This window comes from Manis javanica, chromosome 8, assembly GCF_040802235.1.
Source record: "Manis javanica isolate MJ-LG chromosome 8, MJ_LKY, whole genome shotgun sequence".
In the NCBI taxonomy this organism is placed as follows: domain Eukaryota; kingdom Metazoa; phylum Chordata; class Mammalia; order Pholidota; family Manidae; genus Manis; species Manis javanica.
Genome location: NC_133163.1, coordinates 2,970,405 through 2,986,735, shown reverse-complemented (window position 1 = coordinate 2,986,735; position 16,331 = coordinate 2,970,405). Strand labels below are relative to the sequence as shown.

The 16,331-nt window shown below is 52.4% G+C and overlaps 1 protein-coding gene across 7 annotated transcripts in view; it reads left to right on the top strand.

Moving 5' to 3' along the window:
- TRAF3 (TNF receptor associated factor 3) overlaps positions 1–15,041 on the top strand; it is a 131,509-nt gene extending 116,468 nt beyond the window's left edge. For all 7 annotated transcript variants that reach the window (XM_036991627.2, XM_073241826.1, XM_073241823.1 and 4 more), the window contains 4 exons: positions 206–298; positions 4,045–4,185; positions 8,193–8,367; positions 9,307–15,041. In XM_036991627.2, the coding sequence (XP_036847522.1) occupies positions 206–298; positions 4,045–4,185; positions 8,193–8,367; positions 9,307–9,878 (981 nt within the window). In that variant the 3' untranslated portion in view covers positions 9,879–15,041. The remainder of the gene's footprint in view (positions 1–205; positions 299–4,044; positions 4,186–8,192; positions 8,368–9,306) is intronic.
- The last annotated feature ends 1,290 nt before the right edge of the window (positions 15,042–16,331 follow it).

The following is a 16,331-nucleotide window of genomic DNA, read 5'->3' as shown; positions in this document are numbered from 1 at the left end:
TGAATCGCAGCGCTCTCTTCTCACCCGCGTCTGCACTGCACGCAGTTGAGCAGGGCCATGGCTTGGCCCTCAGAGGTGTGGCCTCCCCGTTACCTTGAGCTGTCTAAGGCTCCCTCTTGGGGCTCGGTGCCGTGAGGTCACATTAGTCTTTCCGTACTCGAAGGGAGTGAAGTTGTCGTGACACACTGCATCTTTGTTCTCGCAGGGGACAAACCAGCAGATCAAGGCCCACGAGGCCAGCTCCGCGGTGCAGCATGTCAACCTACTGAAGGAGTGGAGCAGCTCCCTGGAGAAGAAGGTGCCCCGCCGCTCCTCTTCCCCTGGCCTGCACTTCAAGCTATTTAAGGAAGACAGCTTTTTTAATAGTTAACTAATGGTTTGGGGTTAAAAGGAACAGCATGAAGGGAGTGTTAAAAAAGTAAATTCTCTTCCCAGACCCTGAGCTTATAATGAAAGTGTTTATTTTGTTTGTTTTTTTAATTGCTAAGCAAACACACTGCTTTTTTTTTTAAGTCACATTGTGGCTGTCTTAATGCTGGCCTAGAACAGGGATTGTCAAACTTGCACACCGCGCCTTCCCTCCCCCAGCCCTGTCTTTTTGTAAATAAGGTCTTACTGGGCCGCAGCCGTGCTCAGCTGTCTCCGTATTGTCCACAGCTGCTTTTGCACTGTGGTGGCAGAGTTGAGACAGAAACCGTGTGGACCATATCACCCAAAATATCTCTACTCTCTGGCTCTTTTCAGAAGAAGTTTGCCAGCCCCGAATCTGGGTTGCCAGTGCTACGTGCCTTACTGTTGTTGTCTTTTCTAGGGGCAAATGAGAAAAGACATTTCCCGTCACTAGCGGTGCTGTTGGTTTCCTCAGCCTGCACACGGCGGCAGCCTGGTGCACTGAGTAGGCCCACTTCCCAAACATACTCATGCTCCTCCTGGCTGCTCTTCAAGAGGCCTCAGCTGCTGGGTCTTCGGACTCCTCAGCAGCCACCTTCCCGCATGCTACTTCCTCCTGGGGGCGTTTGTTCCGGGGTGTTCAGCTCAGCCAGGCCTTCTCACGAGAAAAAGATGAAAACCTCTAAGAACTGAGAGAATAAGTCGTTATAGGGTCTCCCATTCTGGCTTATGTAAAAAAACAAAAACTTAATTCAGTATTCAACAAATGTTTATTGACTGCTCATAGTAGGAGGTGCTAAGGTGAATTAGAGCAGCCAGTGGAATTGCTGTTTGTTTTCTCATTTCAAGTGTTAAATCCAAAGATTTTAAAATGTGAATTACTTGAAAGAGTCTAAAAATTTAAATCAAAAGACATTTATTAAATCTGACATAAAATGGCTTTTAAGTATAAATACTTAAGCTGAAGATGTGGAGTAATGAACGCATTGGCACAAGTGGGCAGGGGAGAGCTCTGTCTGGCAGTGACGTGACGTGTTAGATGGACCATGTGTGATTTTCCCATGAGCGCAGTGTTCATTGGATTCAGTGACGTTCACCTATGAATCTTTCTGCCCTGCTTCTGAAGACTGTGTTCTGTTTCTGCCTTTTTAAAAGTTACTGGCATAGATTGAGGGTTTTTTGTCTCTAATAGACACTGTGTTTCTTACTTATTTAAAAGGTTCTTCCCCTCAGTTAAAATGAATTGCTCCAGCTGTGCTAGTTACATAATGGTTTGGCAGGTCTGAGGTGTGTGGTGGTCCCGTGAATGACTGTGCGGGTACTGTCCCTAGTCGGCTCTCGGGCTGAGACCCTGCGGGGCGCAGGTGAGGCATTCACATCGCTTATGCTCTCCACCTCCCACACTGTCACATTTTCCCCACCCAGTGAATGACTTGCATCGCTGCAGACGCCGGGACACGCCGGAGCAGCCTGCCTGTACACAGTCCTCGGCAGCTTCTCACTGCAAACGCCTCATGTTTAAACTACCACTGGCCAAACCCGACTGAGCTGCTGTGAGGGCAGAATGTGTTGCCATGCGTTGCTGCTGACAGATTCAAATGTGTGCCTCCTGGATGTTGCCCAAGGATAGTCTCCCCCTGGCTCTGTCCCCTGACTGGACTCGCCTGCCCCGGGGGTTCAGCTCAGCTGAGCCTCAGCTCTGCACATTCTTGTTCGGGTTCATGAGAAGGTGCCCGCCCCGCCTGTCTCTTCTCTAGGCAAGACTGGACAAAGAATGGAGATACTTGTATTTTCTTAAAATGGGAACTTACTTCTCATCATAGAATGATTCTCTTGGAATCTCTCAGGTTATTTGGCTCATCTGTAATAGAAAATAGAATGTTTGAGTTATTTCAGAAAGACTGATCTTCACAAACCACATTCATGGTCAAACTAAAGAAAAAGTGTTTTGTATAATCTGGACTTAAAAACAGCCACCTCGTATTTTAGGAGAGCTTAGATCACAGGACAGACATATAGAGTACCCCACCGAACAGGCTGGGCAAAGGGTGTTGAGGAGAGGGTGGGGAAGCATGAGGGGGTCCCTACCCTCATCTGTGATGGATGAGGGAGATGAGGGGTCTGCAGGCACTGGGGATTAGGTTCTTTGATCAAAATATAGAAACTAATAAAAATAAATTTCAATAAGTCCCTGGATAGAGAATTAGGAGTTTAATATGGCATGATGTGTGTTCATTAATGTGAGACACTTCTGCTCATCCTCAAAGTAGCTTGATTTGTTGAAGGAAAAAACTGCCATTGTGTTTGCAGCTATTTCTGAGATTTTTAGCAAAAGGGTTCGTGTGCATGCATAGTATGTCCACTCTTGGGTGTGAGAGGAGAGTCTTAGAGTTGTGTCCATCTCTGATGGTGGGAATGAGTGAACCGTGACCTAGGGCAGAAACCTGCTGCTGCTCTCTGCCCAGCCTGGGACAGTGCAAGTGGACCATGGACCACCTGTAGGAGTCCACGGGCCTTTGGGGCATCTGACTTCAGGGAGGAAAATCCGTCTGTGCTGAGTTAAAATCCTAGGAAAGTGAAGTATGATTTTGCCCATGAGACATTGCAAGTTTGGTGTTCCTTAGTAAACATCTATTTGTTCTAAAATAAAAAGGCCTGTGATTGTGTCCAGAGGCGCTGCTTGTGAGCAGCTTGAGTACAAAAAGGCTGCCTGTCTGCAGGCTGGTTATCCTTTAAGGGGCGTCAGGAGTTGGTTCTTTATCACACATGGGTTTGTCCTGAGATGCCTGTGGGCCATCACCTCAGTGACTGTCACCTCACTGGCCCTCCCCACAGTCCTGAGGTATTGGTGGTATTCGAGAGGCACATCTGAGAGGAGTTGTGACATTTGACCCATCACAGAGCTGCCGTCTCCCTGGTGGCAGCTGTACCCATGTGTAGACGGAGACATGTGGCCTTAGAGAGAGCCTTTCCAGGGCCAGTCTTTGAGGGTAGTGTGCGGGGGGCCGTGGAGGCCCCCTCGGGTGCCAGCCTCTCTCTGTAGGTTAGCAGGCCGGCCCTAAGGGCAGCTGAAGCAGGACGTGCTTTCGTTCGCCCCATGCTTTCCCTTGAGTCCAAAGGGTGGGGTCTGGCCCGTTGGTGGACGTGAAATCATGTGGGACGGGACTAGCATTTTCTGAAGTTAGAATGGAATTAAAGCAGGAAATACCAGGGTGCACTGTAAGTGATCAGAGCAAGTATGGTTTTAGGTCATGCACACACACACACGTATGGACAAATGTGTGAAGAGGTAGGAATGTGTTTCCTACTGTGTTTCCTGGTCAAAGTCTGAATGCCACTCTGGTAACAGATTTATTACTTTACAACAAAAACTTTGAAAAAGCTTGCCATTCATTCTGAAATCCAGTCAGCTGCTGCACTTTGACTCACCTTATTTAATTTCTGAAGGAGATTCTGAGAAACAGTTTATAGGATTCCTTATTAAATTACCAGGACTTCCATTTCCTGTGTGAAGGATTTTTTTTTTTCTGTAGCTCCTCCAGTGAGCTAATAGAAGGCCTATACTGTGAAAATTTAATTACTGTCATTTTAACTGTTATTAATTAATATTAAAACCACTTTTTGTTGCTTAATTGAATAATTTTTTTTTTTTAGGTTTCCTTGCTGCAGAATGAAAGTGTGGAAAAAAACAAGAGCATACAAAGTCTGCACAATCAGATATGTAGCTTTGAAATTGAGATTGAGAGACAAAAGGAAATGCTTCGAAATAACGAATCCAAAATACTTCATTTGCAGGTAAGAAGCTTAAGACTATGCCTGGATCAAGGGTAGAGGAACACATCTGTGTTCTTCAAGACCCTTTCTGTCGTTCTTGAGCAAACACCTTGCCCTTTGTCAAACAGAAGCGATGGAAGCAACTTGTTCCCCTTGCTTAAGTGAAGCCTCAAGAAAGGCGGCCTAGATTAGCACAGTCTCAGCCTGGGAGGCTGTAGGCCCCGCATCCGCCTGCCTTTCCCTGGAGAGCAAGCCTCTCACCTCTCTTCTGTGCCTTTGATTTACTGTTGGTGAAATAAGGCATAAGGTCATGTCTTTTAAAATCAGCTGTTTTTATTATTATTTAAGATTTCATGTTGTTCACGAGTAGTATGTGTAAATTTTCACTTCCTAAAGTGAAGTGAAGCCAAACTATTTTGTTCTGAATTTCCTAGTGACACACGCACTCACCCTGGTTCATTTCACTGTAGTGACCCTAAGGCACCTCCACAAGTACATGAACCTTGCTGCTCTGGAGGACGCTGACTGCCTGAACAGGCCTGATGAAATGCTGCTCCTCGTTCCGTTGCCAACCCCAGGTCTCCATGAGGCCTTGTTCATGTGTTAGCTGAGCCTCAGTTGTTCCCATGTGTTACCACAGCCGGGGAGGAATCACGAATGTGTTGCCAAAATGGTTTTCCAGTGCTTGTACTTAGGGTATGTTTCCCTATTAAGTAAGTGAACAATGCCCAAGTCAGGAAGAAAGGGGGAAACCAAGTTGCCAGAGCCCAGGGAGGCGATGGCTGAGCAGTCACAGCAGTTGTCGCTTCCTTGACCATGGTGAGTAGGTGGCAGGGCGGTGACTCTCCAGTCTCTTCTACACAGAAGGGAGGGCCTAGAGGAAATCATATGGCGCTGGAAGAGGGCCCCCAGAGCAGGTGGGACTCAGCTCCTGATTCCCTCAGGTGTGGGCACAGGTGACAGTGAGGTGCTGGGGACTCCCGAGGGGTCCCTCGTGGGTCCCACACAGCACGTCCCACTGGATGATCTCGGGAGTAGTAAAATTTAGCGTTCTTTTGATACCACTGTGAGGTTGGCCACATTTGGCTGAAAGTGAAAGAGGAATTCTGGACTGTCAGTCTTCTGGGAAAGGTTGATGATGAAAACCTCTGTGGCCTGGGTGCCTGGAGAGGTTGGCTGCATGTGAGATGGCCGCAGCCCAGCGGTGCTTTCTCTCCAGCTCCCCCTAACCTGCCCACCAGAGCCAGGTCCTGGCTCCCATGTGCACCTCTTTTTCTATCATTCCTTGGCAGGGGACCCTTCCCACCACCCGGAGAAGAGTGCATCTTAGATGTGATGCCGTGATCCAGGGACCCTTACAGGGCTGGCCGCTGTTTTAACCTTCCCACCTTTCCCGTGCTCTGTGCAGCAGACTGCGTCTTCCCGCCCCAGCTCTGGCTCTTGCTCAGACTCCTCGGGTGCCGTCCTGGCCTCCCCCAGCACTGCGCTGTGGGTGGCAGACGTGCCGTCCTGTGTGTCGCCCCCTCTGTCTGATTCTCCAGTAGACCCTATAGCCCTGAGGACAGCAGGGGTCCATATGGAGTGCAGAGCTCCTGATGGCCCCCAATACCAGGGATGGGATGCAGTTGGAGTTGGTTAAAAGGAGAGGAATTTAAGAGTGTGTTTGCTTTTGCTGGCCCAGAAAAGGTAGTTCCTTAATATTTTATTTTTTAAAGAACCTGTTTTTCTTAAACAAACAGCCTAAATGTCAGCTTAATTCCTACATCCCTGTTATGAGTGAAAATGAAATGGACTGATCACTGTTGCAGTGAGGCGGCCTGTGGGACGGGAGCACAGGGCCCAGCAGCACCCAGTCCGTGCGGACCCTCAGCCTGGGCCACAAGCACCACCTGCATTGCCTCATCTGGGCCAAGTTAGGGGCACATGTCCCAGTGACCCAAATGGGAGAAAGTGACAGTTCATGATTGAAACCCTGGAGTGCGCAGTGCACAGGATGGCTGGGCCGATCCTCTCTGGCAGCAGCCTTTAGATTCGGATATACTTGTATCATGTGCACACTGTACATCCACCTCAAGTCACGGACCCCTGCTCTACTGAAACCCACACCAGCATTTAAGATTTATTTTTATTGAAACAATACAATGGCTGAATATAGACCTGTCTTCAAGAGTGAGTTCGTGTTTGCTGCATTGTGCACAGGAAGCCTGGTTTAGCTCAGTGTCCTGCTTTGACTGTGTACCATTGATATAGACAAGGTATGTCTAGAAATCGGACCTTTTCTTTTGTGTGTGGAGCTCCTAAATGCTCTGATTGTGCTTCATCTGTGTGGGCATGCACGCGTGTTCTCCTGTTCCTGCGCCCTCGTGAGGATGCCATGTTGCTGGAGGCTTGCTGCCAGCTCAGTAGGCCTCATTGCAGACTCCACTCCTGTTCCTGAGGTCACCTCGTGCCTCGTGGCGCCATAAGTGCCTATCACCAGTCTTGGTGGGAGGAGGCAGCATAGCATCACCCCTTCTTTTTCACCTCCTGCACATGAGGTTTAGAAGCGATGAGCACGTGTCACATCCTACGCGACATGCCTGCGCCTAGTGTGCAAATTGGCATCTCTGATATGGTCACTGATCATGAAGTTTTCATGAGCTTCCCTCTTATACTCAGTATCCACATAAGCTTAGCATCTGACTTCAGCAGGAAGAGGACGTGAGAACTGTTAAAAGAAGAGCATTACAGACACATCAGGATGTTCATGATTCATGTCCATAGTATTGTCCCCAGAAGATGGACTTTGTGAACTTATTAAATGTACCGCTAGCCATATGTATTAAAAAATAAAGTATCAGTGAAGGAAGAGGTGTTCTTTAGAGAAATATACTTTTTAATTGTTAGCTAATCCCGGGGTTTCTTGGAAAGAAGAGAAAAAATAACACTGTACTTTCACCCAAAAAAGGTAACCCAAACTCGCCACATTTGTTCCTTCATGGTTCTTAACAGCCAGCAAAGGTGCTGAAGCCTAAATGTTTAAAAGCAGCCTTCTGAAAGGAGAAGTGGACTTGGGAGGCCCGAGGCTCCCCCGTGCAGCCTGCAGCCCCAGAGGTGGCCCAGTCACCCCTGGCTTCCCTGAAGACGGAGCCACCCAGTCTTCACATGCTGTATTTCAAAAATGCACATTCTTTTTAGAAGTGAAAGCCCTTTAAGACACTTGGCTTCATCCCAGAAGTCGGCAGGCACTTGGTTCTTTAAAGCAGGGGGCTGCTGTAGCTGGACAATGGGTCTCTCCCCCAGGTTACTGCTGTAAATGGAAATGGTTTGTTCTGGAAAAAAGGTATTCCACATTACTTAAATTAAAATAGCATAAAATCCAGCCTCAATGTTGACACCCGTGTCTGTCAGCAGTGTTTCTGTGTCCCAGTGGGCATGGGGCACCGAGCGTGGCAGGGGTGGAAGGAGCCACCACTGTTAGCACCATTGGCCCATGGTCTTGCCCAGCCCAAAGACCTGCCCCCAGGGCTCTTGCCTGCTGCCAGCCCTGTGCAGACAGTCAGGTTCTCCGGAGCAGGCTGCAGGGTGGCAGTAGCTCACTCTCCTGGACCCAGAACCTCTGCAGACACAGGGGTCCCCTCTATCCTGGGCCAGGCAGCCGGGCAGGAGGCCCCCACTGTTGGTCCCTGCTGATGACTCAGCCCTTTAGACAGGGCCAGTGGGTGTGACACTGACATCCTGGACTCGAGCCCCTAGGGCAGAGTGGTGAGGGGGCCGCCTGCTCTGCCGTCAGTAGGGTGGGTCTGCTCTGTGCCTTGGGGCCCTCCTCTGAGAGGCCAGGACCCTCGGTGCCTGTATCCACTGAGATACCTGAGAGCTCAGATGGCATGCCGGATGAGCCCGGTGCAGGGCTGAGAGTCTAGCCCAGTCCGGTGGTTCTGAGCCAGCGGCGGTTCCCCGCCAGCCAGCAGTGAGGACAGTGGTGATGGTGCGGAGTTGGCGCTGAGCTCTAACTGTGCTTTACTTCTTTGATGCCTTTGATTTGGAAGCGAGTAATAGACAGCCAAGCAGAGAAACTCAAAGAGCTCGACAAAGAGATCCGTCCCTTCCGGCAGAGCTGGGAAGAAGCAGACAGCATGCGGAGCAGCGTGGAGTCTCTCCAGAACCGAGTGACCGAGCTGGAAAGTGTGGACAAAGGTGCAGGGCAGGCTGCTCGGAACACAGGTGAAGGTGGTGGAGCGGGGGAGGGACAGGTATGGGAGGGACCTGGGACAGGGGACTGCATCTTGGACTACTCCTGGGACCCCATGAAAGTGCTTCTTGAGCCCAGGGGTAAGTGGTACATAAGGCACATGCTGCTTTAAATGATTCCTTCCAGTTACAGCTAATGCCTGGGCAAGGGGCGCGGTAGCTCTCCTCCCCTGCTGAGATGCCTTCTGCAGAGGCAGGTGCATTTCCCACTTAAGACTTTCCCTTCCAAACGAGGTCAGCACAGGAGAGAGTAGACTCAGGGGTGCTCATGGCCATGCTTGTGAATGCCCAGGGGACAGAAGGTGACAGGCAGGTGAGGCAGAAGACCCAGTGTGTCCGACCAGCGTGTTCCTGGTATCTAGTGCACTGGGGCTGCTGCTTTGGGGACTGAATGACTCTTCCATGTATTTGCATGAAAAGGAATGACCGTAGGAAGGAACAAGGGTTATCATGATGCACGTGGGGCTGGATTGAGGTCGCTGAGCACACGGAGTGGCGTGGAGAGAGGAGCAGCTTACAGCCAGGGCACAGATGACTCCCAGCACCAGGAGGGAGGGTAGGGGCACATGAGCAAGAGGGCAGCCATCCCCTGCCCCCAGCAGGGCTCCAGGAAGGTGATGTGAGCTGGCTCCTTGTCGGCTCCTTGTCATGCGCCCGGCAGTGAAGTGCCCCATGACATGCAGGCCTGGGTCCCCCAGGGCGTCACAGCACAGCACTCTGTAGCCTTGGGTATTGGGGGCCCCCGCAGTGCAGGGATCTGAGGCCTGAGCTTGGTTTTGGACATCTACATGGTCTCCACCCGATAACCACAGTGATTCGAGGTAGTTCAGTTCAGATGCTGGTGGAGATCGGCTTCACTAGCCTTCCCCGTACTCATGTGTCCACCTCGACCATCTCTCCTCACCTCGGTAGGCTTGCTGGAGTCCCAGCTGAGCAGACATGACCAGATGCTGAGTGTTCACGACATCCGCCTGGCCGACATGGACCTGCGGTTCCAGGTCCTCGAGACTGCCAGCTACAACGGGGTGCTGATTTGGAAGATCCGGGATTATAAGCGGCGGAAGCAGGAGGCCGTCATGGGGAAGACCCTGTCTCTCTACAGCCAGCCTTTCTACACCGGCTACTTTGGCTATAAGATGTGTGCCAGGGTCTACCTGAATGGGGATGGCATGGGGAAGGGGACGCATTTGTCGCTGTTCTTTGTCATCATGCGTGGAGAGTACGATGCTCTGCTTCCTTGGCCATTCAAGCAGAAAGTGACGCTCATGCTGATGGACCAGGGGTCCTCTCGGCGGCACTTGGGAGATGCTTTCAAGCCAGACCCCAACAGCAGCAGCTTCAAGAAACCCACCGGGGAGATGAATATTGCCTCTGGCTGCCCTGTCTTTGTGGCCCAGACTGTGCTAGAGAATGGGACTTACATCAAAGACGACACCATTTTTATTAAAGTCATAGTGGATACTTCGGACCTGCCCGACCCCTGACAGCCACCAGGGAGGTGGACTGAGCAGAAGGCAACTCCTCCGGGGGTTTGAACCGCTGTCTCCACCTAGGTCCTCGTGCTCAGAAGGGGACCTCGTGGGACAGAGGGAGCAGCAGAAGGCGGCCGCCGGCCAGAGGAGGAGCCACGCGTGAGGACGTGCTTGACATGTTTTCTAATAGACTAGCAACACTTCACTCTGAAGAATTATTTATCCTTCGATGAGATAAATACTGCTGTCAGAGAAGGTTTTCATTTTCATTTTTAAAGATCTAGTTAATTAAGGTGGAAAACATATATGCTAAACAAAAAGAACCATTTTTCTTCCTTAAACTTGAACAGCAAAAAAGAAAACACACACGCACACACACACACACACCTGGGGATAGCTGGACATGGCAGCATGTTAAGTAAAAGAAGAATTTATGAAATGATAATGCAATTCTGATATATTCATTCTAAAATTCAAAAGTGCAATCTTGTTTCAAATATAGTATATTGTCTATTTTTAAGGCCTCATCTGGTCTCTGTTTTAATAATTTGTTTGTCAGAAGACCCTGAAGTACACCTAGGTCTTTTTTGAAAGTCTCTAAATTCAGAATCATTTTTTAAGTTAAAGTTCGAAGATAATTGTTATGCAAACATTTTATTTTAAAACGTTGATAGACTGATATTTCTTGGAAGAAAATGTAAAATATCAAACACTGGTTATCACTTGTGATAGGAAAGAGAATATTCAATCTGTTGTTATTTCTCGTTAGAAATGTAAACCTTCAATATCTGTCGTAGTTAATAACACTACTTCAAAATTATTATGAAAGGAAATTGCTCATGGATGCTGTGCATCATTTTCAGATTTATAATTGTTTTCACCCTAAAATAGGGCATTAGTTGAACTTTGGAGTTCTAAACAAAATCCTGTAGGTTTTTAAAATTCTGCCCCATGTGTTGAGACAAGCTCTCTATTGCTGACAACTCCGACCTTCAGTGTCCAGTGTCCAGGGGTGGGCAGGTGACTTGTGCGGAAGGAGGCCACAGCAGATGTGTTTCTTCATCCTGTCATATTGCTGCATTTTGTTCACGATCTCCAAATGCGACATCTTGCCTAGAGATGGTGGCATACTGCTCATGTGCCTTAGGTGTGACATGCTGCTTCTGGACCCTAGCTTTGTGTTCACTGCAACTCTAGAAAGTGGTAGTTTAACCAGACTTTTCTCTTGATCACTAGATCTTCACCTTTTCAAGGGCCCTCAGACAGCCCTGTACCTGCTGAGGAAGTCAGGCTCCCATGTCTGCTCTGGAGCCTCCACTCTTAATTATCACAGATTCCAAATCTCTGGGCCCCAAAAGTGAGCGCCTAGGCCAAGCATGGCAGGAGCTGCCTGTCTCCCTGCTATGGAGCCCCTGCCACTTGAAGCAGAACCCTCTCTGAGCATTCCAGAGACTGCCACTCCGGGGGCTGCCTGGCTGGGCCACGGCAGGTACCCGCGACCACCACCCTCTCAGGAAGGGTGGTCTCGGGGTTCGTCGCCCCAGCCTGCAGCTGCCCAAGTGGCACCTTCGTAACACTGTTTACCTTCTCTCCATGGTCCAACTGTGATAGAAGCCGGAGCGCTGCCTCCTTGTGCCCCTTTGCTATGCACCACGCTTCATGGGTGCTCTTTCCACTGACGGGTGCTACACGTGACGGGTGCTTCTTAGGCAAAACCAATGTGTGTGACCACCGCATCTGTGCCACTCATCCAAAGGACGCGCCCGCGATTGGCCAGCTGGGCCGTGCCTCCAACTGCCTGCCTCTGGGCTCCCCCACCGTCGTGTGGGGACGACTGGGTTGGTGCCCGGCGGCCCCCATGGCTCTGGTGCTGCCACCTGCCCTGGGTGTGCCTTTGCCCCAGTGCCTGCTGGGAGTGCCCTCCCCTCGCACACCACCCCCTGCTTCTGGAAGTGACCTCACCGGTCCCGAGCACCTGCCCTTCCTGTCAGCAGTTACGATGCTCAGCTGTCCCCACCTTTCCTTTGTCCACCCCTCAACCCCCCGATTGCTCTGAGGGCGAATCTCTGTTACCGGTTCTGCCCATGAAGGAATCGTGTGTCCCTGCTCAAAGGCAGGACTTCCTGCAGGTGCGCAGAACCACTGTTCCCCGAAGGTGTCCCCAGCCTCCTCCAAGCCTTGCCCTGTTCTATCCTGGGGACCCAGAGGAGCGGGGATGCCTGGCAGCCCCTGCCTGGCCTTAGATGGCTTTCTTGAGGCCAAGGGTCACCAACAGGGACATGCTTGTGACTCCTTCCCCCTTCACTAGGAATACAGACAGTATTAATGAATTTGGAATAAGCAGTATCTTGGTCTGGTAAAAAAAAAAAAAGTTCTTTCTGTTCCCCTGGTTGAAATCCCGTCAGGTGGGTCGCCTAGAAGCATCGTTCCCTGGCCCCACCCAGACATGCTCTGGTGGGAGGCGCTGGGCCCTCCTGGCGCCCTCCAGGGTGCCCGTGGACATGGCTCGGGAGCAGACCCCATCCCCAGGAATGAGGAGGTGCCGCGGAAGCTTCTCCCTAGCGCTGGAGAATAGCTGGAGGTAATAGGTCAGTGCCTTCGGCCACTGACTGTGCCACCTCCCTCCCCCGCATGGGACCCTGCCGGGGCACTGCGTCCTGAAGGCCCCCGTGTGTGACGTGGCCCTGACAGCACGCAGCTCCATCCCGACTCCTCGTCCCCCCGTTTGGTGCTCGCCCCCGAGGGCTGCCTTGGGCTGTGGTCTCCATGCAGCTGAAGCCCGCTGCCCGCCCTGGAGCACCAGCCCTCCCTGCTTCACGAGGTGTACGTGGTGCGTATGGGGCACGCTCCCAGTTGCTACAGTGGCCAAATCCCCTATGGGACAAAACTGTTCCAGTGCTTTGGAGAAACCAGCACTGAGTGTCTGCACAACGAAGCCACTTGGCTTCCCCATACACCTCATGCCAGAAGGGACAATAGCTTCCCGTCTCCATCTGCTGCTGTCTGGACACGTGCCCGCCGCGGCAGGGCCGGGTCACCGGGGCCAGGTGTCCCTGACGGGTGGGGGGGGCGCCTGCTCTGGAGGGCTCAGCATGTTCGGTGTGCGCGAGGCGCTTCTTCCGCGAGGTTGGGGTCTGGGTGGCTGGCGCATTTGGCTCTTCAGGACTAGACCCGCCCACAGGTGGGCTGGAATATGCTTAACTGGGCCTATTTTCTAAGTTGGATTTCTGAGTTTCCTGGGTACATTTGTAACAGAGGAGACAATAGGATTTCATGTAAATTTTCTAAGACCTGCCAGGCAAGGGTGGCACCGACTGCAGAGTCACCAGCGTGCGCTCACTGTGCAGGTGGACAGAGGAGATGGCCACTGTCCCCGGCCCATTCCGTCTGTGAGGCGGCCAGGTGAGCAGGGAGCCCATGGCCAAGCCCCTTCCCTCCTCTCACCTTCCCTGGTTCTGTCTGACCTGGCGGTTCCCTGCCCTGGGACCCCTGAGGTCCGTGGTGTGCAGGAGAGCTGTCCCACGGGCGACCACCTCCAGCGTGCCCTTCAGGAGCTGGCCAGAGGCCAGGGGGGCCTCTGGCAGAGCCGACACCCCGAGGTTTTCCCTGGACCGCTGTGACTCGCCTCGGTGAGGATGGCCGGTCCCTTCCCAGACAGCCCATCCCTTCCAGGGGCCTCAGCCGCAGGGCCCGTCACTCTCAGCAGTGTCGTGGTGGTCCCGCGGGCAGGCCTGCATCCCACAGCTGGGGGCACCACCTGGCAGAGGAGAAGGTGTCCAGACAGAGCCCACAGCACAGCAGGGACAGCCCAAGGGACGGGGGGAGAGGGCAGGACCCAACCCACACTCCGGGGAGCCGAGGCCACACCTCCGTGCACCCGAGGGGGTGGCCCTGGCACAGGTCCGGGCCCAGCATCTCTGCCGCCTCCACAGGGTTGGTCAGGACCCAACTCAAGGGGCCCCTGGCCCAAACCACATCCCCCAAAACGCTTCCCTCTGGTAATGGCCAGTGTGGGAAGGGGCTCGGGCAGAGCTGTAAAATGCCGTTTCCTCCTAGTCCAGATGTAGAAGCAGAGGAGAGCTAGGCAGCTGCCAGGCGCCCCTCTGCACCTGTGACTGGGTGGGCGAGGGTCCGCCGCCCCGTCTGCTGTCCAGCCCCGCACCGTGGTTCTGCCTCTCTTGGCAAATCTCGACAGTGCTGTTTTCCAAGTAGGACGTGTCCCCTGGGGTCTTGTCAGAGAGGTCAGTGTGAGGCTCCAGGGCCAACAGGCCGGAGTGGGGAAGGGAGCACCCTGGGAGCGTCTCCCCCCCAGCCGCCCCACCTCACCTCAGGGGGCCCAGTCTCCGGCCCGTGGGTCCGGCTGGAGGAGGCCCCAGGGGCACCGAGCCGCGCTTGCATTTCATTTCTCCCGCTGCTGCCGTCTCTCTAGTCTGCCTTGTGAACTCTCGCAATGAAGGAGGTGAAAGTCCAGGATGTCTGTCCCACTCCTGCCGTTAGTGGTGATGGGTTTTTTATAACTCAGTCCCCTTAGAAAAGTAAGATAACCTTCAACAGCAAACTAAATGACTTAATTGGTAAACACAAAAGCCTGTATTATTTCCAAGGATTTATATAAGAATTAACTGTAGAATATCATCTGTGATCAAGGAAATGTGTAAATCCATGTAGACAATTGTGTAACATTTTTAGAATTGTGTTCTTTCTCTGATGGCACACCTCTTGGTTCAGTTCTATTACCCAAAAACAAAGACCAAAGAAGGCCAATCTCTCATTTAACTCTGTTTTTAATCTGCCTGTTTTAAAAATTGCCGTCTGTAGTAACCGCTCGCTGTGAGGACCCATCTTGACAGTCCAAGTGATTGTGACCAGTGATTCATGTCCTGTTTTTCTGCTCTTCTAAGAAAAAACAACAAAAAGACAGTATGTTATTGCTCAGCAATAATCATGTTGTTAATGCGAGTTAACAACGTGTCTAATCTTCTGATAGCATTATTATGTTTTATATTTTTGTTTACTGTATATTGTGTGTGGTTTTATTTGGTATTTATTTGTGTTTTGAGGTCTTGCAATGTTTTTGTGTTTCTGATGCTAATAACTAAAGTCTGTAAGAGTGTAGAATGCAAAACTTTGAGATGCTAAACTGTTTTATTAGAGGAAAATAAATCTGACTAAGGAGTCTTGGTTTCTTTATCACACTGTCTCTCACACTGTTGGGACGGCCACCTGGCAGCAGCCATGACCTCAGGATGCGGGGTCCTTCGCTGCCCCTGGGGCCTCCCAGGCTCCTCTCGCAGACGCAGCCCGGCTGGTCCCAAGCGGCCCACACTCGTCAGGGCCCATCCCTGGCTTAGTGTTGTGCTGTCACTGTCGTAAAATGCTTCATTTTTGTACAGGGTCCCACATGCTCATCTTACACAGGACCCTGTGGGTCAGGGAGCCACGCTGCCTGGCTCCCTGGCCTCCCCCCAGGCAATGGCTCTGACCTGAGTGAGCCTCTGGGATGGCAGAAGGGGGCCCCACAGGACCACAGACCTGGGCTCCTGTCTGGTTCCACTGCTGTGCCAGGGTGGGCTCCCAGCCCCTGCTGGACTCTGCTGCACACAGAAGCAGGGCGCCTCACACGATCAGAGGGTGAGCCAGGAAGAGGACCTGTCGTGTGCCGGGCAGCTGACTGGCATTCCTGGGTCCCAGATGGGTGAGGGCCTAGGGTGATCTCTGTTGTGAAGCACAGGCACCTCCGGTTTTCTTAAAGTGCCAGCTGTGCAATCTGAATCCTTAATCAGCGAATCCATACCACCGGCCAGGGAGCCGAGGGCCACATGGGAGCAGGGCCATGCCCTGTGCCTGGTCCCTGCAGCCGAGGCCACTGGGAGGGCCAGCCCAGTCTCTGTTCTTCAAGGGCTTCAGGGCTGCCTGGAGGCAGCTGTCATGTTCCCAGCTTATTACCTCGGAAGTTAGGGGTTGGGAGGAACTGAGGTACCCCAAGCCAGCAGGCCCAGCCTCCCTCCCCTGGCCCTCAGGTCAGCCTCAGAGGGCAGGGCTCAGAGGCGCCCAGATGCCCCCACCCCACAGGCCCCAGGGAGCCGAGGTGGCAGAGGCCCGGCTTTGAGGCCCAGGAGAAGGCAGGCGCCCTGGGGGAGCTGTTAGCAGGGGCACCGGCAGGCTGACACCCGCCCTCAGGCACCTCTGGGGGTATTTCTTTATCTGCAAAATGGAGATAATGCTGGCAGCCACCCCCAGACAGCCGTGGGGCCACTTGAGGCCTGTGTGAAAAGCACTCTGTGTTCCGGGGAGGAAGCAAGCATTCAGCCAGTGGTGGCTGCACACCTAGCAGGAGACGCCCATGGTGACCTCAGCCTGCTGGGCTGGGCCCTGGACTGCTGGCCGCCTAAGGGCACCCGGGGTAGGGACTGCACGGGGCCACGGCGCTGGGTTCCAGGGAGCTCCCCCTCCCGCCCCCTGCCC